This window comes from Notothenia coriiceps, unplaced genomic scaffold, assembly GCF_000735185.1.
Source record: "Notothenia coriiceps isolate Sejong01 unplaced genomic scaffold, NC01 NC01_scaffold00035483, whole genome shotgun sequence".
Classification (NCBI taxonomy): Eukaryota; Metazoa; Chordata; class Actinopteri; order Perciformes; family Nototheniidae; genus Notothenia; species Notothenia coriiceps.
In genome coordinates, this window is record NW_011368184.1 from 156,525 (window position 1) to 182,275 (window position 25,751).

The following is a 25,751-nucleotide window of genomic DNA, read 5'->3' on the forward strand; positions in this document are numbered from 1 at the left end:
GTTAATGTATTATATTATTGAGGTTTCTCAAATGTACGTCAATCAAGTGGCACCTGCTAACGGGGTGGTGGATGATAGGTTTATATTTAAAAACGTATTTTTCAAACATTATTATTTTAATTTTCTTTTTCTTTCTTTTGTTACTTTTTTTTTTAACGGTCCGCGATCTACCTGCACCACACTCGCGATCGACCGGTCGATCGCGATCGACTGGTTGGCGACCACTGATTTAAATGAAATGCATAACGTAATGGCTGTAAAATAAAGACATTTGGCAGTAGCTATCCTCAGTTAGTTTCCAATTAAGTCTTTAAAACTAGTTGTAATGTTTGCCTCTAATGCTTAATGCAATTTGGAAATGAGATTTTATTCACAAGACTATTGTGTGATAATGAACACCATTTTGAACACCGGCAGGACAATAGTTTCCAAATAAATGAATAAAATAATAAAATAATCATTTATAAAGTGCTTTGTTTTGAAATATTGGAATTTATTTTACTTTTCATTATCAACGCAATCAAAAAGTGGACTTATTTTTTTAATGAGGAATTTTGTTCACGCAAACATACACAGATCAACTTTAAAATCAGTTATTATACTTGATAAACATTACGACTGATATGTGAAAGAAAAACGAAATAAAGGCAAACTTTAGATTTCGATTATACAATGATTTCTCTATTTTCTGCTCCACCTCAGGAAGTGTTCCATCGTGCTTCACCTTGTCTTTCGTCCATCAATGTCATCTTTGTCTGCATTTTTTTGGAGGATATAATGTAAGAGTGTATTTCCTTCTGGTTGCTTGTGTAGGTGAGCAGACATGGGACGGGTCAGCACACGGAGCCTGTCAGTCNGCAAACATACACAGATCAACTTTAAAATCAGTTATTATACTTGATAAACATTACGACTGATATGTGAAAGAAAAACGAAATAAAGGCAAACTTTAGATTTCGATTATACAATGATTTCTCTATTGTCTGCATTTTTTTGGAGGATATAATGTAAGAGTGTATTTCCTTCTGGTTGCTTGTGTAGGTGAGCAGACATGGGACGGGTCAGCACACGGAGCCTGTCAGTCAGGAAGCAGAGGAAGAACAAGAGACTACTGAGCATGTAAATGTCACCTAAACTCACATCCTGCCCTTTGTTTGTCACTGTCCCTTTGAAACATCATATAGTTTGGTGTAAAGGTCAATAAAAAGGTTCTCTTACAGCACACACTCGAGGGCTTCACGCAAGCACATTTGATCTTATCCTAAAAATCTCCTACTTAATATTTGCTAAAGTTTAACTTTAAACAAGAATAAAACAAATGTAGCTATGTACGATGCAGCTTTAGAGGATTTAAAGCAACTAAGTGTTATCAGAGCAGAGACTAACTGTGATAGAAAGGAAGAGGAAATGTTTTGACATCAAATATTAAAACATTTCTGAATCAAAGCAGTCAGTGATGAAACTCTGTCTGGTGTATGGAGGGTGAACCTTGACAGCGCCCTGAGGCAGCTCTCACTGTGAGAGATTCCCTGGCAACAACTTTGTCGTGCCAACATATAACAATTAAGTCTAACTAATTTGGGAAACAGAAATATCAATTTTGCCTTAAGTGTATTTTAATAACATATTTTATTAAAGATTATTTATATGATACGCAGTCAAAATGCATTCAAATGATGGCACTATAATGATGTAAATATGAGCGTTTACCCTGTAGAAAGAGGCGTACATAAGTACTAAACATCACCAATTTGTACGAGTGGTTCTTGCAGGAGGCCCAATACATGTTGCATGAGCTTTTGAAGGTTATAGTGATTTCCTCTCTCCAGTTATATTTCATTTTTAAATGTTCTCCAAAGTGGCTGTGTAGCAGCGGCACATCATAATGCAGCTGCAGTCTGCGAGGCGCAGAGCGTCTCTTCTCTGCCAGTGTTAAGCAGCAACATCAGAGCTGTTGCCGATTTGAAGAGGACTCTCACCACTTCAGTGTCAGATGTAGCACGGATGGGATTGTATCATGACGAAGCCTTGTAAATACAGCCTAATTAACATTTAGAGTGCACTCTACAAAAAGCATCCAACATCAAAGGTAACAGAATCACAATTTCATAATTGTAACCCTAATGAATTTGTGCTAAGGCATAATTAGAGGAAGAGGCCTCGCTGTTTGCCTTTTGTTCCCGGTTACAGAAGGGATAATAGCCGACCTCTCATCCCGAACACAGATGGCTCGTGCTGCTGCTCTGTCATAAAAATAGGATTGTTGGAATTGTGTCAATTAATCATATAGCTCCACTAATATAGCACGCTGCAAAATGTAATTTAGGAATGAATTATAAATGATATCTATATTTAGCTTTTTACAAATTGTGTGTAATGTTCCAGGCATATTTTTCAAAAAGTGTCATTTGTATCTACTAAAACAGTTAGAGGAATAATAAAAACAACCATTGGAATATGACAACATGTATGTAGAAAAAAGGCATGTTCCTCCTTCCTTGTTAATGTGATGAGGTCTTCCTGTGTTCAGGGGGAGTGCCGGCTGCAGATGGAGGCCCAGCGCCTCAGCCTGTCTCAGATCCACGCCGCGCAGATCGAGCTGCAGCAGGAGGACTCAGAGCACCGCACACACACTCTGGAGCTGAAACTGCAGAACCTGAAAGATAACAGAGAGGGTGAGCAGACGTGTAGGAGGTCTCTTTTGTTTGTGTTGGTGGCAAGGCAGTGCTTTTGATTTACCATTCACGATGGATCAGCACAGGTGGATCTATAATTGTTTGTGTACTGTGTGTGTTGTTAGGCTGTGTGTGAACCGTATTAAAGATTTAAATGTAAATATTCTATGTTTTTTCCAGATGAGCCAAAGATCTTTAAATACCACAACATGTTACAAGCTGTGTCAGAAGAATGCAGTGAGATCATTCAGGTAATTTATTTTATAGATCTATTGTTTTATGAATACATGTTATTAATGTGTTGCCAGGTTACCACAGCTGTTCACCTTTTTGTCTGTTCAGAGTTTTGTGAAGATGTTTGGTGAAGAGTTTTTGGAGAGTGTTGCTACAGAAAGCCAGACGCCCTCTTCAGTGGAAAGACCGGAAACTAGTGAATCCACCTCAGTTGTTCAGGAAGCCAGAGGTAATATTTCTCTTGAAGTAGTACAATTATGAAGTACTTGAGATAATACAACAGAATATTGTCAGTGCGCTGTGGAATATTCAGTTGGCTCTATACCTACCAGTGCTTTAAATTCATCTGTTTTAATAAAACCAGATTATAAATCATCCAATTCCTTAATTCAAATATGTGAAATGTGATCTAGTCTTTAAAAATAAACATTGTTTTAAATGGCTTTGTCTTCTATAGAGCTCTACAGAGGTCTTCAGCAGGCGAGGGAGAGGATTGAGCAGGAGCATCATCGACTGTCACAGCTCCAGGATCAGCTGAGAGCTGAAGGGAACAAGGTAACAACACACATCTTCCTGAAGTCATAAACTGTGCCCCAATACGAAAATACAGCCTTATGCTTTGCAGGTTTTGTTGATTTTCTCTGAGATGAGCAAAACAAAGTATTCTCAAAGATACAGAATGTATGCCATTGCTTGATTTCTTAGATTTTCCCAATGCATTGCAAAATGAAATGGGGGGTGCGATTTTTTAATGTTTGGATTACATTCAAACAGTTTCTGTTTATTTATGAATTGTAATTGGCAGTGAGATTCAAAAGAAGCAGTTTGATCTGCACATATTGATTCATGTATTGTATTGTATTACTTCCTATCTGTATATAAAAAGATAACTATACTGTATATGTGATTGGCACACATTGTAAACACGTTTGAGGAACATGGATGGTAACAGCGCTATCAGAAACACACTAACATCTCTGCCGCTCTCCTAGATGACGGGGCTGCAAGTGGCATACGATGAACTGAAGAGCAGCAGCGAGAAGCAGATCTCTGACCTGCGTGGGCAAGTTTCCGGCTCAAGCCCCTCCACAAAGAAAGGTAAACATAGACTCATCCTCTGTGGCCGAAAAGGAAAAGCAAGCAAGTCACGCTCTAACGTCAGCTCACTGAGTCCCAACACAGATGTGAAAAATAGAGGCAAACAATTATGTAGCAAAAAACAGACTATTTTCTATCATTTAAGCAAATCATAATTTAGAATAACCTTAATTAAGGTTTTCATTACTAAAAAATACATGTTTCCTATCTGTTCAATAAAATACATTTCTACCTAAGCACAGTTAGATAAAGTAATTCCAGTTATATTTAGCGCCATTTTAAAGAGTTTCAAGCATGAATTGATGCTGATGATAATGAGTGACTAGCAGCTATTTGGGCCAGATTTCTGGTGGTATGAATTATCAAAGCGCCCAAGCTTCAATCTATATATTTTAATTAAAATGCTAACCTGGTTTTCCTCTTCTTTCCAAAGAGGTGCACACTTTTTGTTGCATTGTGCCTTTTTATCCATTCACTTTGTATCACATCCTCTTATTTGTGACTACAGTGACCCATTTTCCCCAGAAAGAACATTAACGTTTCATCTAATTGATTTTAAGCTTTTATGCTTTTATGCTTTCCGGTTGAGGCGTAATGAACTTCACATTTCCTCCTCTCTCTCTCTCTCTCTGGCTCAGATCTGGAGGAGCGAGCTGGTGCAGCATCAACCTCCCTCACAGTACAGGAACTTCAGAGGTTGAAGGCCGAGGAGCAGCAGAAGCAGCTCCAGCTGGAGGAGAGTCACAGACAGGAGATGGAGCGTCTCCGAGCTCACTACCAGCAGCAGGCTGCGGAGAGCGAGGAGCGCTACGCCACCGAGCTCTTCATGCTGCAGCAGCGCCTGCAGGAGGTCTCCGGCACGCAGACACCCCACAGGTGAACACACTGGGAAAACACAATGCCAACACTGATACATTATTCTTATGTATTCAGACAAGGCAATGTTAATGTACAACAGTCACTCCTTGCATAGATAATGATACGTCCACATATTATTAAGAAATAGGAAACCCTAATGGGGATTTGATATACAATGACTGCATTTGGGATGTTATTACAGAACAAGAGAATATACTTTTGAATAAGCTCAAGTATCTTGTCTTATGGAAGCCAATCTGAAGATTAATATAAAAGATCCATTCATTATAAAGATAATTCTCAACATAATGAGACCTTCTCTAAATATGAACTTAATATCTCTTGACATATGAAAGAACATTTTAGCCACTGCAGATGGTTTCCTGAGGCATGTGCTGTGTGGAAAACCAAATGAATGTGACTTTTTTAAGCAGGCATCACTCAGTGTGTTGAATTATATGAGGTTTCTGAAGTACTTAAGCTCTAAAATAGAACTATAATCCTTTTAATAATAGGTCATCACTGTGACCAACTGGTAAATGCATAACTTTTATATTTCCAAACCAAACCATATGACTTCCTCATGGATACAACGTAGCACACTGTGAAAACACAATTTCAACACTGATACATTATTTGTATGTATTCAGACAAGGCAATGTAAATGTACAGCAGTCGCTACGTGCATAGATAATGATACGTCCACATATTATTAAGAAATAAATGTTAAACATTGGAACACTAATGGCAATTTCATATACAATGACTGCATTTTGGATGGTATTACAGAACAAGAGAATATACTTTAGTACTAAACTCAAGTATGTTGTCTTATGGAAGCCCATGTCTAATGCACAGAAGATATCTTATATATTTTCAAACGGCGCCATATTATTGTGGGTAAGCTCTTCCTCATAGATACAAAGAAGCAGTCCTGCAGTCGCCATGAAAACTGAGATGTTGCTGCCCTCCACTGTTTGATTTCATATCTGAAATCAAACAGTAGAGGGCAGGGACTTACTGCCATGTTAAAAGCTAATTATTTCTAAACAAACATAACAATGTGCAATTTAATCATTTACATTATTTGTAGTATACAGTACATTATTGATGTAGTCAAGGGCACTGTATATGTAATGTCTAGAGCTCAAACAAATAATCAATGAGTTGTGAGAAAATTACTTTGCAACTATTATGTTAATCCAGTAGAGACGTTCTCATTCATTAAAAAAAGAGAAAACCAAAACAGTAAACTGAGCATCTTTTGGATTTGATAGTGTAGGTCACAACAAGGGATTGAAAGACGCCTGGACTCTAGGAAGCTATAATACAATTATAATAGGATTTTATAGTTTTGTTTCCATTGATTGAGAAAATAATCAGCAGATTAATTACAACATATTCAATTCCAGCAATCCAAGTTCTGTAATCACTTCTGTTTCTTTTATGTCATTTACATTTATATTTAATATTTGTTGTTGTGTCCCACAGGAATATTTAGAGCTAAACGTTTAATGGTAAAAATGTTTTTTTATGGGAACATTTAAAAAGTGTACATTTATATGTATATATCTAAGCACTACTAGGCAATTAACTTTTTTTTTCATTATCGAAGGTTGCAGATCAATGAATTTTGACTTCTTGTTTTGTCTTTTTGTCCTCAGTGCTCCAGACTTCAGCCCAGAGAGGATGGAGGAGCAAGGAGATGAGCTAAAGGTTTGGCTTCTACATTTTGCCCTCATCTGACTCTCTCATGTCACATGCATCACATCTTACTACGAGCTGATTAGTGAACATGCATTAAGACGCTATGACAGTCATGCTGGGAGTGAGGGGGCAGTTGCTGCCTTTAGGCTGAAACATGCTCTAAATTCCCCAGCTATGTTCCAGAAGCAGGATCATGAGTAGCCCTATATCTTAACGATTTAAAGGGTTGGACGTTACATAACTTACCGTTTTAGCGTATCACTCCTGAACCAATCCGACGTACTGTAGTGTCCGCTGCTGAATGAAAGGAGGACTCTGCTTTGCGCTCTATTTAAGCCATCTCTCTCGCTCACGTCACTCCAACTTCCATCGTGGTTTAGTTGTTCTTCCCTCTATCCAACCTCAAAGTTCCCACAGCTCGCGTGTCACTGCAGAGATCAGTCACCAAGACAGGAGAAGAAAGATTGACTGAAGCACAGGAAGAGCGAGAGCAGGAGAGAAACTGAAAGAAATTGCGCATGATGCACTTTAAGACATTTGGATTGGAGATGTTAAGCCTGAGGCGAGTGCTAAACAGACAAAAAAGGGATTCATCACCAGACAGTGGTGCTGTGTTTGGGGAAAATGTGGCTGCCTGAAATGGGATGCAAGACATCTCTTTATGGCGTTACCATCCTGGGGGGTAGAGAGAACAAAGCGGTGTTTTAATAGTGGTCTAAATGCGGGTGGGGTTAGCTACAGGGAAAAGGACTCGTGTATTTCTGTATCAGCCTTTAGGGATCTTTTGCTGTCCATATTTTGTTATCTGCCTTTTTTTAACACACTGCAGCTGCTGCTATCTTCTACGTTAGATTTCATTTGTAATGAGCTTCTCTAACTTACTTTTCCTCACAATTCGCAGGACCTGTGTGAGGGGGAAGTGTCGGAGGGAGGTGTGGAGCTGCGCTGGCCTGTCAGGTCTGCAGGCCTGACGGCACAGCTGCAGGCGCTGAGGAAAGCTCTCTACCACAAGTATGTCCAAGAAGTAGCAGCTCTCAAAGAGCAGCACAACAGAGAGCTGGAGAGACTGAGAGAAGAGAAAGACAAGGAGAGGGAAACAGAGGCGAGTGGAGGGAACGATTTCAACGGTATAAACGGAGCTGGGGGCTCCAGTGAGAGCCTCGGGGCGGCCGGGCTGGAAGACCGACAACACTGGGAGAGAGTGGAGGAGGAAGTAGCCAAGGTGAGTGACCATACATCTTGTATTATTATGGACCTGGGGGGACAGAGCCTTCTCCGTCGCTGCCCCCTCCCTCTGGAACTCACTCCCACAACCCATCAGAGACTGCACTGACCTCACCACCTTCAAAAAACTCACAAAAACTCACCTCTTCAATCTGGCTTTTCATGTGTGATTGTTTTTGTATTATTTGACTTTAACTTTAACTACATATTTATTTGTTGTTCCTTTCTTCTCTTTTATTTTCTCTTCACTATTATCTGTAAAGCGTCTTTGAGCACCTGTAAAAGCGCTCACAAATTAAATCTATTACTATTATTATTATTATTATTATTATTACATCAAAGCCTAGTGTCTAGTCAGTTTACAAAAAGCTTGTAGCAGATGACAATTGCATTACGTTTGATTGATAACAGTTGGGGTTTAGATGAGTAATAGATTAATCAATCATTGATTTACCAAAATGAACTGCCATGTTTTCCAGAAATGCCGACATTTTGCTGGTTTTATCTTTATATTATATATTTGGTTTGTTGATTTCAGTTCAGACAAAACAAAACATGATGTCAACAATGAACTCTCACTTTTGTCTGATGTTCTATAAACCTAGAAATGTGTCCATTAACGAAGGAGATAATTTCCAATATAATCAATATTGGAAATGATTGTTAGCTGCAGCCCTAGAGATATTTTTGTTTTGTTTATTTTAAATGTAATTTTTTTTAAATAACATCAACCAATAGAAACATTTGTGAACATGAAGAGTTAAATGTACATTAAGGATGACACGAGGAACTCACAGGACTGAGTATTTTCATTCGTATGCATAACATACAATACTGAACTACATCAGAAAGAGTCCTAAGACCTCTCTCCATATCTCTGACAGGCCATAGTTCAGATGTCCGTGGAGTTTGCACAGAAGATTGAGCTGGCTCGAATCAACAAGCGTGCCTGCCAGAGGAGCGCCTCCATTCAGACGCAGTCCGCCACAGAGGAGGTGGAGGAGAACGAGGAGCAGATGACAGCCGGAGCTCCTCTCACCCCCGGCGCCTGGCTGGAGGAGGTGGAGAAGGAGAGACTGGAGAGAGAGCTGGAGGACAGGAATGCAGAGATCAAACAATTAAAGGAGGAGCTGCGGATAACTGAATCGGCAGCTGAGCAGGTCGGTGTCACTAACCCAGCTTTCACTCACGCAATGTGTTGATTTACTGCCCACTGCCAGCCCATAATGAATAACCTCCATCTGATTCATTACTGCTGTGTGGTTCCTTTTTTGAGGCACTTTGTCGCAATGCAGGTGTTGCATTGATTACTCCATCATGGGTTATATAAGCTTGAACTAACATAAATATTCTTATTAACTGCTTTTTTACCTGCTTGCATTGAGTTTGCGTTGATTAAATCATTGACTGAAGGTTACAATCTAAGTTGAATTTGTTATGAGCCGAGATAAAAGTGTGAAGCTCCGCAGCAACACGTGTAGAGCCAGGTATTGTTGATATTTTGTTCTTCAGCACCTGTCTCAAGGAGGTTTTGTGCTTTTATTTACCTTTTCAATTGAACCTTTTCACCTAGATTGTACACACACACACACACACACACACACACACACACACACACACACACACACACACTTACCTTCTCTGTGAATAGGGTGCAACATCCTTATTCTTTAACTCTTCTAAACAGTAAACCTGTTGATGATGAAATGAATCGATATGTATTTATACCGTTTTTTTTTACCAAGATATGAGGAAAAATTGTTTATCTGTGTCAAACAATTTAAGTTATTTCACAGTATTCATAGTTGTTTGTCCACCTCTGTAAATGAAGACATTCCACATTTTTGATTATAAACACTTTGTTTCTTTCTGCTCTGCATGCACTGGTTTCCTCGAGTTGCTTTGGGATTCTTTTTGAAACACTGCTCATGCCTTGAAGAGCTTATCCCAATGCCTGTTAGGCTTTCACGAACCATTTATTGCATGATTAAGCTTTAACTGTGTGATAGCAGTGGCTGTCGGGTTCACTGCTCTGTGTGAGCTGAGCTGCTCTAACTCACTCTCGGTGACATTCAGTAAGGATCATTTAGTCAAAGAAAGTTCTTAAGCCTCAGTAATTGGCTCAGATTAGTTTAATGAGGAAATGTCTCTGTATGTTCTTTGAAAACACTTGATTTAGAAGTTTACCCACATTATTATGTTCCCCTCTCATTCATTTATCAATAAGATTAAGGTGAATTTTGTGGAGTCATTGAAAATAAAATGAACATGAATCTTTTCTTAAGACTACTCGAACATAAAGTAATGTGTAAATGTGTACAACAATTATGTTTAAGTATGACAAACCAAGCTAAGGGATGAGAATACAAGTTCTGAATCTTTGATTTTCTTTTTAGTTTTCTTTAATAAATATGGACAAACTAATTATTTGATGGTTAAACATGTCAATAGAGTACATTTAAACTTAAAAGCTGTTAAAAAGCAAACATCAAATATAAACAATTAGCCTGTAATGAAGTTAGACTCAACATAAAGAAACATTTTAATAAATACAAATAAACTACAAATGTTTATATGAGGTCTTTCATCCCAAGCGCCATCAATTGTTCTTAACTAAGATTTAGGCCAAAAAAAACATTTATATTTGATTATTTTAGCTGTTAGCTTCTGTAAAGCCTGCTCATTCTCATTATAAACAGTCAGTCTTCTCACAGTTATTAACCTCAATCCCTGTCTCAAACTTTGGTGTGTTGGATCCTTTTTAATTTGATGTTTAAAAGGCCTGTTTAGAGGTATTTCATGTTTCTAATCTGTGAGTATCATTTACTACATGCTGTCATGTAACTTAACTCTTAAGAAGATGCTGGAGCTGCATTTCCGCTGATCTTTCAGAAGATGGAGCTATCGCCCCTGCTAGTCACTGTGCCTCAGGTGCACCTGTTGCCATAGCTGCACAAAGATAGTAGTGTTTCCTCTCGGCTCCAAGGGACTTAGAAGTGCCCCTTTGTGTGTGTGTGTGTGTGTGTGTGTGTGTGTGTTTGTGTGTGTGTTTGTGTGTGTGTGTGTGTGTTTGTGTGTGTGCTTGTTAAAAGGCCAGTGTGTCTACATGCCCCGCGCTGCGCCTTATTTGAATGTACTTTTCCTAATGGCGGCACATAAAGCCAGACTACAGTTCGCTGTCCAGAGATTTCAGGAGTCTGTTCATCACAACGCAACTCCGTAATGACGGGGCTGCTGTCTGTGCTCTCTCTCTTGCCGGTCCAGGCCCTAAGGAAGAAAGAGGATGGACAAGAAGAAGCTGAGGAAGAGGAAGACTCAGCCTTTCCGGGAGTGAAGCAGGCTGGGGGAGGCAAACTGTCCTCACAGGATGATGGAGAGTCCACTGAAAGGTAGTGATGGGAACTGTGTTAACATTCTTCCATTATTATAAAACTTAATGAACCGAGATGCTCCACAATGGAGAAGCATTGTAAAGCTTTTTAACTGTGAGTTGGTCCTTTGTAGTAATTGTTTGCATGTTTTTGCCTGTGTTTAAATAAACATTTGTGGTTAATTGCTAAGCTTTTAACCGACTGACTTTAGTTTTTCAATAACTGCAGATAATTTAAAAGAATCTCTTCTACTGCCATTGTTTTTAATATAAGTGTTTTTGCTTTCAGAATCGTCCTGCGTAAGGCCAATGAGAAACTCTGTCAGGTTCTGGTTGACGTCCTGAAGACCACGGCAGCAGCGGAGGAAACGATGGGCCTCCACATGCAGAGTCTGCATGAGGCTTCCAGCGGAGGGCAGCAGGCTGCACCCCCCCTCTCCACCACACAGAGAGAGACCTGGCAGAGAGTTAACACTGAGCCTGGCAGACCATACGCTGCAGGCAAGTAACATCAGGTCCATGGAATAGTTGAAATGATGGTGCTTGTGTTTGGGCACCAGGCTCAACTGCTCATCCTCTCAAACATGGTGATTCAGTAGTTAGTAGTTAGCTGGAAGGGAGATTTGTAAATGAGTAAACAAACAAAGGGAAAAGAAAAGTCCTAGGATAACGGTGAAGTGTGCGTATACTATACAGCACCTCAGTATCGGACATTTAAAACATGTCTTTGCAGTTTTACACCATCGAATCTGCAATTGCGTTAGCATTGTTGCATTTCATCATGTTTAGAATCAGTTTTCATTTATTATGTCCTGATGAGAAAACATTCAGAAGCAAGTAGGGCATGACATTTCTTCTTATGTGGACTTCTAGAGTTTCATTATAAGTTGATTCTAAATGTAACTTTTAGCAAATTCAGAGTGTTGCTGGCAGCCCTGACTGTTTAAACTAACCTCCTTGCAGAAGCATCATGTAGTCAAGGTGCAAAACACTGCACCATGAATTCATTATGCTATTGGCCCGACCTAGAGTGGGTCCTCCTCTTTCTTCACCAAACCTGGATACTATGATCAAAAAACACCATCAGTGTGTGTATGCATGTGTACTCTTGTCAACATGATCAAATGCAAATAACAGCTCGACCGTTAGTCAAAGAAAAAGAAAATAACGGACACCAAGTCTTTCATGAGACCTCTGTACTTATATTATCTGATATTCCAGTTTTAATATTTATTTTGTGGAAAAAATTATCTTTTAGATAAAGTCAATCGTGTGTTTGAAAACATTGTGATGGTTATAAAATTAATAAAAAGTTAAGTAAATGCCACCTGAGAATGTTACAAAGTACAATAATTAAATGTATATTACGCTATGTAACTCATTGACTAATTTGAACCGGTTTATATATGCTACTACTCTCTTGTTATGGTTATATATTTAGCAATGCTTTGCTTCCTGGTTAGGGTTTAAGGTTGCACTTGTCGTACACCTAGCCTTAAAGCAATTCATTTTTTCACGACAGTTTTAATGAGAGCTTTAACAATGAATGTTCTTCATTCAATGTGCTGATTATCTTCACAATATATATATATATTTTTTGTCTTAAGCTATAGCAGTAAAAAACATCTGCAAGCTTCTGATAGAAGTTGTAAACTACTTATTACTTTGTATAATATGTTTAATCGTTTCTCTTAATAGTCTGCAATAATTAATACTTTTTGTGTTGATCGTAAAATCGGTGCAGCCTTAATAGTCACACAATATCTTAGAACTGTTAATTTGTTGAAAATGTATCAAACATCAGTTTTATGGTGATGTGTTTCTGCTTGCTGTTCCTCTGCAGAGGGTTGCCAGGAGAGCGGGACAGCGACCGGCGATGTGACCGTGTGGTCCGGTGATGCCGAGGCTCATGAAGGTCTGGAGGTGTCTCAGCAGATGATGGAAAGCCTGCTGCTGGGGGCGGGGACTCAGCTGGAGAACGAGGAGTGTCTGATGGGAATCAGCAGCCGACTGCAGACGGCTCTGGAGAAGATGTTGATGGCCATCACCGACACTACCAACGAGGTACAAACTTCTTTGCCCTTGTTTGACAGTGTGGAGAGTTGTGATGTGTTTGTGTGACACAAAACAAAGCACCCAGGCCTGGAATCTCACCCAGGAATATTCATTTGGCATACACTGTAACCGCTTAGCAGTATCAATCTCTTCATCTAACTTTCTGGAAAAAAAGCATCTAGGCATGGTTCCCAAAATAAAAGCTATTCCTTAAAAAAACGAAATGCTGCTTATTTAAATCATCACAAGTAAGCAGTTACTTAGAGTTATGTAATACAATCAAAGTAGGACTAAATCAACATAAAAATCAACAAACATTTGATGCCAACTTTCACTACTCTCATAATAAAGTAGTTAAAGTCCTTTGTGAATGAAATGGGGTCTTTGAGTGTTTGTGCCGAAAGCTCCAGTGACACGTTTAGGCTTTGTCAAAACAGTTAAATACCCCCACTCGATGCTGTTAACCCCCTCTGTGGGTTTCTACGCCTGTTCATGGAGGTATAATGGGGATGAGATTCCAGAATGTGGCCGGCAACAAAGTTGGCTTGTCTAGAAAGCGCACACAAAAGAGCTGCCTCATTCTCAGTGGTTGCCAATAGATACGAGCTGTGTTTACACTGAGCTTTTGTCTGTGCGATCAGCCTATCCTAGTCGGTAGTGGACAGAGCAACCCCCCCTCGGGCTGTGTCCAGTGTCAGCCCAGCACAGAGACAGCGCTTTAACTAGGCCATTGAATGCGTTACAGTAACTGACTGCACATCACATCTTCCCGCTGGCTGAAACTCATGCGTTACTCACGCTGAGATGGGTTTCATCTTGCCGATCTAAAAATAGCTTTAAAGACATGTCAGGCCGAGCATCACTGTTGTTTCAGCGTTCATCTACACCGCAGAGTGACTGTTGGTTACATGTTATTTATTGATTAGTTTGAAGTTTTTTAAAGGCTATTTTGTGGTTATAACCGTTTTAAGAAAATGTGTCATCTTGGCGGTTGTACATTTAAAACATTTTTAACACGGAACTGAGAATGATCTGAAAATGGATCATCTCGTTTGTCATTTTGTAAACCTGATTGTATTTGTTCTGTGTTCCTCAGTATCATAAACCAAATATTGGTTTGCTCCACTATCATAAGTTTGATATTGTCCTTTGAAATGGAGCTTCAATGGTGAAATTATAAATCTGCAACACATTTAAGTTCTTTTCAGCCCAAAAAAGCCAGAAATATCACTTCAACAGCTGTAAGAAATGTAAATATTTGCTGTTTTCTTCTACTTCAAAGAAGCAATCATATTTATAAAAAAGTATAACAAAAATATAATATAACCCACGTGGGTTTGGTGAAATTATAAAATGTTTCACTATTCTGACATTTAGTATTTTAATTTGAATAAATTACCCAAGAAATATTGAAATAAATGAAAATAATCGTTAGTTACAGCCCAATTAAAGACCCACTTTAGATTTTACAAGCAGGTGACATGTCAGGCTGTTTACATCTCCTCCAAGAACACAACATTAACAGCACAATAAACGTGTAATCATCAACAAAGCCTCTTAATGGTCTGTTCAATGATTTTCCTGCTGCTATCGATCTGATACTCATTACTCTTGTCTGAGCGGGCCGTCTCGTCACGTCTTGCCTCGGCGTCAGCGTCTTGAACTTAGATTAATGTCACAAGCCGGTCAGGAATGTTAAGTATCTTTGTAAGAGTACTGCTGTCAATAATTTGCCTGAGGAAGGTGTTTGCTTTCTAATTGTTCACTCCCATTATCTGCCGGTGAGACGTGGAAATTATAAGTGTGCAGTCACTGTGACGGTCGGCATGCCGAACAGAGGCGGGAGCTAGGACCGAGAGGCAGAGTTTTCAGAACGCCCTAATTGTATTTCCTCCGACTACGTTCTTACGTTAGGAGGGAATCCAGTTTGACAACTTTTAGTGGGATGGGCGTGTGTTGTCTGTGGGTTATTTGTGTGTATGTGGAGAGCCTGTGATCTACTTGCAAATCTACCTGACCCTCTGGCTCTAATGACGGAAGCCACACCTGCTTCCCTCCCACTTCTGCTGAACAGTGTCCCGCTGTTTGCGATGAATGTAGGAAGTGGAAGGAAAATCCTCTCGTCTGAGTGGGGAAAACTGCCCTGGAAGTCTGGGATTTCATCTTTTTGTAAAGCTCATGGGTAAACGGAGGCAAAGTGAGTGTAACAGAGTGACAGAAGGCTGCCTCGGGTTAGGGAAGCTCGTCTGACAGGACGGAGAGATCCAGATTCAGTGAGTAATAACATAGCATGAGCACGGGAGCATGCGTGGAGGAGGAATAACAGCGATCCTACAAGGAAGTGAGTGAAAGACTTAAGATCGGAGCGCTGTCATTTCACTCTCAGCCGGTTGCCGCTCGGACTAAACGATTATAAGGGGCCCCTGGGAGGCTTCCCTGCAGGTCGGGGTTGCTACGGCGTCATCATATTGTTAATGAATCCCCAGAGAGAAAGAGAGAGGGAAGAGCAAGCCGGAGCGGACGGGGGGGGGGGTGTGAGCTTCACCGAGCGGCATGATGGTTTCACTCTGAAGAAATAAGGTCAGAGAGAGCAGAGATATTCAGAGGGACCTTTCAAGAGGACCGGAAGAGAAGTAATGCTTGCCTTTTTGTTTACAAACCTCCTGTGGACGTGTTCAGGAATGCCTTTTAAAAAGCCAGACCAGGATGGGACTCCCTGTCACTGTCAAGGATGACACTTTTTGTAGGGACCTTTTTAAAAACTCACACAAGATGATCACTCAATATCTACCTGGGTACTTGTTCTACCGCCGTCAGACAACATGTGATTAAGATGACGTGAATGTCAACCTCTCCAATTGTTGTTTACTCCTTTTGTGTGTATGTGTGTGTGTGTGTGTGTGGTAAACGCATAGAAACTGTTGCTTGGAGCTATCCACAACGTTGCTCACTGCTTCATCCCCCTCTGGACTTCATTCTCATTTGTGGTTGAGCAGGTGAGCCTGAAGGATCACAACAAATGGAAATCAGTTTTGATCACCCCAGAAAAGGACATACGATTTAAGCTTTCAGTACATCTATCACTATTTTACCATGGATTCCTACCGCTCTTACTGGAACTCAGGCATACAGAGCAGCACGTGGATGGAAGGGGAGGACCAGGATGTTTACGAGGTGGAATCTCGGGTACCCCTTCCCCGACCTTTCCCAATATGCAGCACCTTGAATGAGAGAAATGCTGTGGTGGTACAGACCCACATTTCCCATGTCAACCACAGGACTAAGGGTCACCTTCTTAAGGTTATCTCCAAAATCTCCCTGCCCACTCCTCCGTATACAGTAAGTGAACACCTGGGAAATTCGCTCTAACTGTTGTGTGTTGGAGTTTTTAAATGGTATGTCGGGATTGGGCTTGTGAAGTGGATGGAAAGAACTGCACGGTTGATTAATATTTTATCGGTACAATAACCAGAGGCTGTAAGGTGCGGGCATGTCTGCACACGCTAATGCTCGTTAAATGTGGTTTCCATATGAGCACAGCATCTCTTTCTGTGCTGCTTTTTAAACAGAAGGATTATATGACTTCTATGTGCAAGGGTCACATTTCCACTTCCTGGTTCCTGCAATGTTACAAAAAGACCTTTGCTCGAAAGATATGGTTATCTATGAAAAGTAAATGACGGATGAATGGGAGCGAGGGAACGGGTTATTTCATTATGATGATTTCATAGCTGTACACAGAACAGATGCCTTCTCTCATCTGACCTGAAGGTCATTAAACAAACGTGATATCATTATCTCAGTGCGTTTCTGTTACATCTGCACACTACCTCCTTTTATTATCGACTCTTGTAATTGCCAGTTTGTCCAATGCAAATGCACTTATGTTAAATCCTCTCCAAATTGTGCATACAGACCATGAACTGTGTTGTTAAACCATTTGTAATTCAGTGTGGTATATTATTTACGGTGACAACAAAATGCTTTTCTGAGTAACAAAAACGGTTGCTGGCTTACAGTAATATAATTGTATTATTTGCTTTCTAGCTGCAAATCTTTTAAATAATAATACTGCTATTAAGCAGTGATGTAGCTTGTATGTATATCTCTTAGAAAATACCTGTTTTACAAATTGGCTGGAAGATATTTCTGAAATAAAGCTTTGATTTTCAAAAGGAAAACGTTTATAGGTTTAGCCCCTCGTGTTATGATATGTTTATGTTGTAAATGTGTTAAAATAATAAAATGGACATTGAAAGCTATGAGCACAGGTCGATTGCTGTGCATTAAAATAAACTAAACGTGTATATGTTAGAGTGACTGAGTTAAACCAGAGCCCATCTCCAGTGCCAAACATGCAAATTGCAGATTCAAAGGGGGGATCAAGTGATTTAGAATTCTTTCCAGGACTTTTTAGTAGCGATTTAAAAAAGATTAGTCAAAGGCTGAAATCTCCTGACTTTTAGCTGCTAGTGTTTGCCAAACAAATACTTGGTCTTTCTGCAGCCAAATGGCATCTTTCATTAGATTCTCCAATCATGTTTAACACATTTTTTTATTCTACTTGTGAAAAAGAAAAGTCTGCAGATTAGATTATACAAAACAAGTCCTCTTTCCTAACTGTTTTTGTTCTGTAACACCATCTCTTTTCCTCTCAGCTTGAGCATGCCCGGTTGACCCAGACTGAGCTGATGCGGGAGTCCTTCCGCCACAACCAGGAGATGAACGAGCTGCTGCAGAAGCAGGAAGAGCTGCAGGAGAGGCTTGCGGAGGAGGCCCGGGCCCGCGAGCAGCTGGCTCTGGAACTGCACCGCGCTGAGGGTGAGTTCCTCTGAATAACGCCATTTTCAAACATGTCATTTCAAGGATTTAGGATCAGCACAACACTAATTACGCGTACATGTTTTGATTGGAGCGTGCACAGAACTGTCATCGTCTGTTAGAAGCTTTTCAAATCCATCTTCTTTATGAAGCCTCCTTATAGGCAGCACTAGATGTTTCTCTATAGACTCTAATTGATGATGTGACAATGTGTGTCTGTGCGTCAGAACGATCACAGAGAGCATAAGGAGGAAGTGAAGTGAAAAAGCATCTGTGCATCTGTTAGGGGGAGGGGGTGTTACAGGGAGTGTGTGGATCAGCTGTTAGAAAGGGAGAGTGAAGGAGTGTGAGACCATCTGCGGTAAGAAATCCACAAATGGTCATTTCTGTTTGCTCAAATGTTTTTGATATGTGTTTGGACATCTGACTGCTCATGCCAACAAAATCGCCAGAGTTTGTGTATGAGGGTGAAAGGTACAATTAAAATATTTAAGCTTTATCAACCTTGAATCACTTGGAATTCAGTGACCACTTTTTGAAATTGGTTTAAGCTGTTTAAATGCTTTAAGATCTTTTCGATGTCCCATCCATGTCAGAGACAGCTGCTCCTCTTGGGTCAACTGTTACAGCCACATCCACTCTTACTCACTTGTTGAAGGGGCTGAATTTGGGTCCCTCATACAATTTGGCAAATTTTCAACAGTCAATTCTTTCTTACTGGCTTTGTGTACACACTGACTGAACCGTGGTGAGTTTATGACTCTGTCTTGTGTTATACCATCATGCTAGAATCCTGTTATGATATTTGTTTTATGTAATCCTAAAGAGGCGCTGAAGAAAAGCAAATATTTGCCACCATAGAAAGTTTTACAGGATAGACATCAAAGAGGGGGATCGTGTTGCAAGCTGTAGGAGATAAAGGAAGGAATAAAAGAGAATGTGAAGTTTTGTTAAATGTTTGTTCCCTTGTATCTGGTCTCAATATCTATGCAGCTGCTGTTATGCATGTATATCGTTGACTAGGACTTCACCTAACAATTGTTTTTAGTGTCATTGTCATTTAAACTGCAGATATCTTTTTAGATTAATCACTTGAACAAATGTCCTTAATTTGTTTGCTTTTGCTTTACCAACAGTCAAAATACATAATTTTTGTCATAGAAAAGCATCAAACACATTTGACATTTTAACAGCTGGAATCTGAGAACATGTCAAATGTTTGCATGATTGTAAACATATTGGAATTTAAAAAATATTTGCTAGTAGTCAAATTGTTTCAATATTTTCTGTCCAACTAAACAGATAATCCACGTTGTTGCCGCTTTTATGGAGAACACATTCTGCACCCCACACTACTATTACATTTATAAGATGTGCAGAGCCTATCAGCTTGTATGTCGTTCGTCTTCTTCTTGAACTATTAGGGAGTGCTTGACTTCTGCTAAGCCTGTCTTTTCGACATCCACTTGTGCAAATTCCAATAACCTGAAAGAGAGAAAATTATCCTCCTATTGTGTGGATGATCCAGATAGGTACAAGCTCAGGGGTGCGGCCTTTTCAAACTGGTTTCTAATAAACCCAAGGCATAGGCTCAGCCTAGGAAAAAAGATTAAAAGTCAGAGTGTATTATGTCGGTGAAAAGGATGAAAAGTCTTCTTTTGTTATTTTTGTAACAAGGGGAAAAGGCTAACCCTGACAATATGAAGTGGAGGTAGATGTGTTTCCCAGGAACACTGTGAATTTGACAATGTTTATTTTAAGAAGATAATCATTTGCATGTGATACTGTAGCTGTGTATCATGGAGGCATCCCTCCTTAGGCAAACTTCCCACACTTTGGTTCCTGATTAGATGACATAATAACTTCTGAATACACAAGTGATATTAACCTTCTGCCCCCCTTTCAGTGTTAGATAAACACAGAGCCCATTGAATCCATAATAAATTATACACTTTATTTATATAGCACCTTTCATAATATTAATTGCAGCTCAAAGTGTTTCACAAGAGGAACACATCAATAACACAGGTCTTAAAAATGGCAAACACAAGGTTAAAAAACAATTAGGTTATAAGGAGTAATACATATACATGGTTGGTCATTAGTCCCATTTTGTGTGTGTGTGTGTGTGTGTGTGTGTGTGTGTGTGTGTGTGTGTGTGTGTGTGTGTGTGTGTGTTCCCCCATTTCCTATAACTATGAGCTGCATACCAACCTGCTGCTTAATGCTTGCTGACCTGTGACAGAGCAGTACAGTAATGATTGCATTTCATTGTGTACAGCTCAGTTTTGTACTTCATGTCAAGCAAAATGGGTCATCCATGCTCACTTGTGTCCGTCCCTGCATTTGCATTCAAGTGTGTGTGTGCCTCAGCGTGTCCTGTATGTATATTTCTGTTTGCTGTTGTGTTGTTGGTAACCTTGGATTTCGTATCCTGCTGTTAAGTGCTCATTCATCTGGATAACTGCAGTGTGTGTGTGTGTGAGTGACTGAAGCTATAATCAACACACAATCATTTCTCTTAATTATTCTGTTAAGTGATTGTTAGAATTGGAGAGAAAGCTGGGAACAATAACTTTATAAAGCAGAAATGTAGGATTTCTACTTCAGCGCTGTCCTTATACCTCATACCTGTCCTTGCTTTGTCCACATTCAGGTCTGATTGACGGCTACACGGGAGAACGAGCTGCATCTGAGGAGCAGTTACGTCAGAAGGAAGAGCTCCAGCTGAGCCTCGAGCAGGAGCTGCTGGTGAGGCAATCAAGCTGCAGAGAGATGGAAAATAATGACCTTTGATTGTGTGAGGGATGGTATGAGACCTGACCATGCAAAGGAATAATTTCCCCCTCTGGCTCAAAACACTACAGACTTGCATGTATCGACACGTTAGCACAGTCAGTTGAGGACCAATTAGTTCAAATCTGAAATACAAGTTAGTTGAGGTGTCGTATTAATGTAGCATTGTGTGTATATTCAGGCTACGGCACAGAAAAAATTTCACTTTTTTTTTTACTAATGTCCAATCAGGGTCGATGGTAAATGAAGTCCACGGAAGCATCAATTCCTCATTCACATTAAAATCTGTTGCTCTTCATGCGTTGGGATGGGAGATCCTTGTCTTCAACTCGACAACACATACTTACATTCAACATGTATATCAGAGTTCTGAATCTGCTTCCTCCGTGCAGGTGACAGCTAGCCGGCTGCAGGAGTTGGAGCAGGAGAGGCTTCAGATGCAGGAGGAGCGGGGGCTGATGTCACGGCAACAAGACGCCATGAGGGAGGAATCCGGGCCCCGCGAGCTTCGTACGTATCCCAAAATTCCCTTGCCGAAATATGTACAGATTTTTGATTGCTTAGTCACAGGAAGTTACATATTTTTTAATATTTGAAGGTAAAATATGAATCATTGAATGAAACCTGATCTGATCATAAAATATAGGTTTGATATTGTGATCTTTATTGCATTATAGATGAGAGTTAGAATAGCAAAAATAAACTCAGGTCTTTTTGTTATCTTTTATCAAGGCTTGAGTTTCAAGTGACAGTTTGTTTGGTATGGCTGTATTGAAACCTACATTCAAACATAGATCATTTGTTGGATTACAAAGGGCAGTCTGTTGTGAAACAATAAACCTGAGTCATTGCCAGCTGCACGTCATAGAGAGGTTGTTTTTATCTGACGGGATACAAAACCTTGATCTGCATTGAAACTGGTTTCTAGAATGTAAATGTGTCGAGCCTCATAATGATTAACTTTGTAGTTCTTCTGTTGCTGTGGCCGAACGGAAATGAAAGCAAACATTTATGGGTGATACAATAGGTCAACAGAATGTATACCAAGAGTTAAAATGTCTACAAGATATGTATTGTTTGAATAATTCTTCCCTTAGGAAACTCTTATCTAGATTCCTTGAACACTTCCTGCTGGTATTTGTGAACATAGACATCCATTTACAGATGTTTGCCATGAAGTGCTCCGGACAAATAAAGTGTTTCTGCTCATTTCCCATTATAACCTACATTTATAAAAAAGGTTTCCCATGAGTACATTCTCTGGTCAAATGGTAAGTAATTAAGGGTAAAACTAAAAGGGCTTTATGCAGAAACCTTTTCCTTTCACAGCATCCTTTCTACAGCCTTAACCTCCTCGAATGAAACGGACACAAAAGCGCTGTCATCCTATCTCCACCCTTTTCTATTCCTTATCTAAGAATTTTCCTGTTCATGAAAAAAAAAAGAGCATGTTACATTTCTGTGCTTTCTTATTCTCCTGTAGGCCTAGTTGAAGCTGCAATGGTTGCAGCACCTGAAGCAGGTGTGTCCACTTTGAGCATGGCTCAGTCATTTCTACTATGTGTTCTTAATAATCATCTAGAGTTCACCTCTTAAACCCTAATCCAGCAACTCACCAACAACGCTTTGAGCTTGCTTGCTATTGGCTCACCAACTCACTCTGTTCAATCGCTAACCTTTGCTTCAGCTTTTTAATTTTACTTTTTGCCCTGTTTGTCTTTTTTAATGTCAATGTAAACAGTAATTTTAGCATGATGAAATACATTTAAAGTACAGAGACATATATGTAGTCATGATTTCCTAACTGCCATCATCGACACTCTGAATCCAGCCATCTTTTTTAATGACTGCATATATTTTAGATATGTAGATGCTGTGCTTGCAGCATTTCTTTAAAGGAAGTGAGGTGATTGGCTGTTCAGGAAGTCCCTCTCCTGCCTGTAAATGCTTACTGGGCATGGATATTGCAATGTCTGGGCTGTCTACCTGTCTGTTCTCTCATTTGCACTCTCTCACCTTGTTACTTTTGCACTAATCCTGCGGGGGGGTGATCCTGGGTGTTGTTCACTGGAAAGAGGCATCATGATGGGGAGTCATGTTTGGTATCTGGGTGTTTTGTTGGGAAGTTGACTGAAATATTGGAAGAGTCTGAAGTCCACATAGCTGTAAAAGTATATAACATTTTAGAGAAGGAAGTTGATTATTATTTTCTAACAACATGGTAAAAAAAAAAATAAAAATCTAGTCATGTGGCTCACAGACTTCAGACTCTTCAGTAGCTCCATCTCAGCATCCTGTTTGTCTCCAAAATCAAACCTGAATGAATCATTAACTTAAGTAAGCCACCTTTAGAGGAGAGGCAGCAATACTTAACTTCTCTTTCTTCGTCCGCTGTCTCCTGTAGACCTTCTGGAGGAGACGGAGAAGCTGATGAAGGAGAAGGTGGAGGTCCAGCGGCAGGCGGAGAAGGAGAACACCGAGCTCCTGAAGCAGGTGAAGCTGCTGGAGGCGGAGCTGGAGGAGCAGAACAACAGGGTGATCGAGCTGGAGAACACTCAGAGCTCAGAGAGCGGAGACCTCCGACAGCAGGTCCAGGCTCTGGAGAAGCAGCTGGACAAGAACAGGAGGTTCCTCGATGTGGGTGACACACAACATGGCCTCCTCTGGCATTGTAGTTATTCTTCTCAATATTCAAAGTTAAGAAAACTTTCAAGTCAGTGAGACAAACGTTATGTTTTATTCCAGCCTTAAATCATGAATGAAATTCTTATACCAGCTATCAATGGAGATTGAATTAATATTCAACAGAACATCTATGATATCAGTCAAAAATCTTGGCAAGAATCGTGTTCATAAATGATTACAAAATTATGTTTTTCTAGCTCTGAAAAGGAAAAATATGTTCTACTTTCATTTCCTTTATTATAGTAAATCAAATCTTTTTAACATTTTGCAAAGTTTCCTTTTTTTCGATGCAGCTCATTGCCCTTGATTAGTCATTGACATAACTCGGTCTCTCTGGGGGTCTCTGCCTAAAGCGTTGATGAGTTTGTTCCCACCATCACACTGTAATTGGGCCGCTTGTCCTGCAGGAGATGGCACGTCATCTTCTGAATGTGTTTTGAATGCCTCTATTGTCCTGTTGATGTCAGCTGCAAACAACATAGAAATGATCACATTTGTTAACAACGATTTTTATAATTGGATTATTTGGCCAATATGATATACATAGACTTACAGTGGGGCAAAAAAGTATTTAGTAAGCCACCAATTGTGCAAGTTCTCCCACTTAAAAAGATGAGAGGCCTGTAATTTTCGTCCTAGGTATACCTCAACTATGAGAGACAAAATGAGAAGAAATAAATCCAGAAAATCACATTGTCTGATTTTTAAAGAATTTATTTGCAAATGATGGTGGAAAATAAGTATTTGGTCACCTACAAACAAACAAGATTTCTGGCTCTCACAGACCTGTAACTTCTTCTTTAAGAGCCTCCTCTGTCCTCCACTTGTTAACTGTATTAATGGCACCTGTTTGAACTCGTTATCAGTATAAAATAAACCTGTCCACAACCTCAAACAGTCACACTCCAAACTCCACTATGGCCAAGACCAAAGAGCTGTCAAAGGACACCAGAAACAAAATTGTAGACCTGCACCAGGCTGGGAAGACTGAATCTGCAATAGGTAAGCAGCTTGGTGTGAAGAAATCAACTGTGGGAGCAATTATTAGAAAATGGAAGACATACAAGACCACTGATAATCTCCCTCGATCTGGGGCTCCACGCAAGATCTCACCCCGTGGGGTCAAAATGATCACAAGAACGGTGAGCAAAAATCCCAGAACCACACGGGGGGACCTAGTCAATGACCTGCAGAGAGCTGGGACCAAAGTAACAAAGGCTACCATCAGTAACACACTACGCCGCCAGGGACTCAAATACCTGCAGTGCCAGACGTGTCCCCCTGCTTAAGCCAGTACATGTCCAGGCCCGTCTGAAGTTTGCTAGAGAGCATTTAGATGATCCAGAAGAGGATTGGGAGAATGTTCATATGGTCAGTATGAAACCAAAATAGAACTTTTTGGTAAAAACTCAACTAGACGTAGTTTGGAAGGAGAAAGAATGCTGAGTTGCATCCAAAGAACACCATACCTACTGTGAAACATGGGGGTGGAAACATCATGCTTTGGGGCTGTTTTTCTGCAAAGGGACCAGGACGACTGATCCGTGTAGAGGAAAGAATGAATGGGGCCATGTATCGTGAGATTTTGAGTGACAACCTCCTTCCATCAGCAAGGGCATTGAAGATGAAACGTGGCTGGGTCTTTCAGCATGACAATGATCCCAAACACACCGCCCGGGCAACGAAGGAGTGGCTTCGTAAGAAGCATTTCAAGGTCCTGGAGTGGCCTAGCCAGTCTCTAGATCTCAACCCCATAGAAAATCTTTGGAGGGAGTTGAAAGCCTGTGTTGCCCAGCGNGCCTAGCCAGTCTCCAGATCTCAACCCCATAGAAAATCTTTGGAGGGAGTTGAAAGTCCGTGTTGCCCAGCGACAGCCCCAAAACATCACTGCTCTAGAGGAGATCTGCATGGAGGAATGGGCCAAAATACCAGCAACAGTGTGTGAAAACCTTGTGAAGACTTACAGAAAACGTTTGACCTCTGTCATTGCCAACAAAGGGTATATAACAAAGTATTGAGATGAACTTTTGTTATTGACCAAATTACTTATTTTCCACCATAATTTGCAAATAAATTCTTTAAAAATCAGACAATGAGATTTTCTGGATTTTTTTTTTCTTCTCATTTTGTCTCTAATAGTTGAGGTATACCTAGGATGAAAATTACAGGCCTCTCATCTTTTTAAGTGGGAGAACTTGCACAATTGGTGGCTGACTAAATACTTTTTT

The 25,751-nt window shown here is 40.1% G+C and overlaps 1 protein-coding gene across 6 annotated transcripts in view; it reads left to right on the top strand.

The window, feature by feature from the left end:
• The window catches only part of akap9 (A kinase (PRKA) anchor protein 9), an 85,746-nt gene that overhangs the window by 29,862 nt on the left and 30,133 nt on the right, over positions 1–25,751 (top strand). For 4 of the 6 annotated variants that reach the window (XM_010791469.1, XM_010791470.1, XM_010791474.1 and 1 more), the window contains 18 exons: positions 1,042–1,119; positions 2,531–2,675; positions 2,856–2,926; positions 3,018–3,138; positions 3,367–3,464; positions 3,902–4,007; positions 4,646–4,883; positions 6,530–6,581; positions 7,474–7,794; positions 8,681–8,956; positions 11,061–11,185; positions 11,456–11,667; positions 13,010–13,230; positions 17,880–18,042; positions 20,699–20,793; positions 21,231–21,348; positions 22,322–22,360; positions 23,243–23,475. In XM_010791469.1, coding sequence (XP_010789771.1) covers positions 1,042–1,119; positions 2,531–2,675; positions 2,856–2,926; positions 3,018–3,138; positions 3,367–3,464; positions 3,902–4,007; positions 4,646–4,883; positions 6,530–6,581; positions 7,474–7,794; positions 8,681–8,956; positions 11,061–11,185; positions 11,456–11,667; positions 13,010–13,230; positions 17,880–18,042; positions 20,699–20,793; positions 21,231–21,348; positions 22,322–22,360; positions 23,243–23,475 — 2,712 coding nt within the window. The remainder of the gene's footprint in view (positions 1–1,041; positions 1,120–2,530; positions 2,676–2,855; positions 2,927–3,017; positions 3,139–3,366; positions 3,465–3,901; positions 4,008–4,645; positions 4,884–6,529; positions 6,582–7,473; positions 7,795–8,680; positions 8,957–11,060; positions 11,186–11,455; positions 11,668–13,009; positions 13,231–17,879; positions 18,043–20,698; positions 20,794–21,230; positions 21,349–22,321; positions 22,361–23,242; positions 23,476–25,751) is intronic. The other 2 variants (XM_010791471.1, XM_010791473.1) reach the window with 2 other exon arrangements.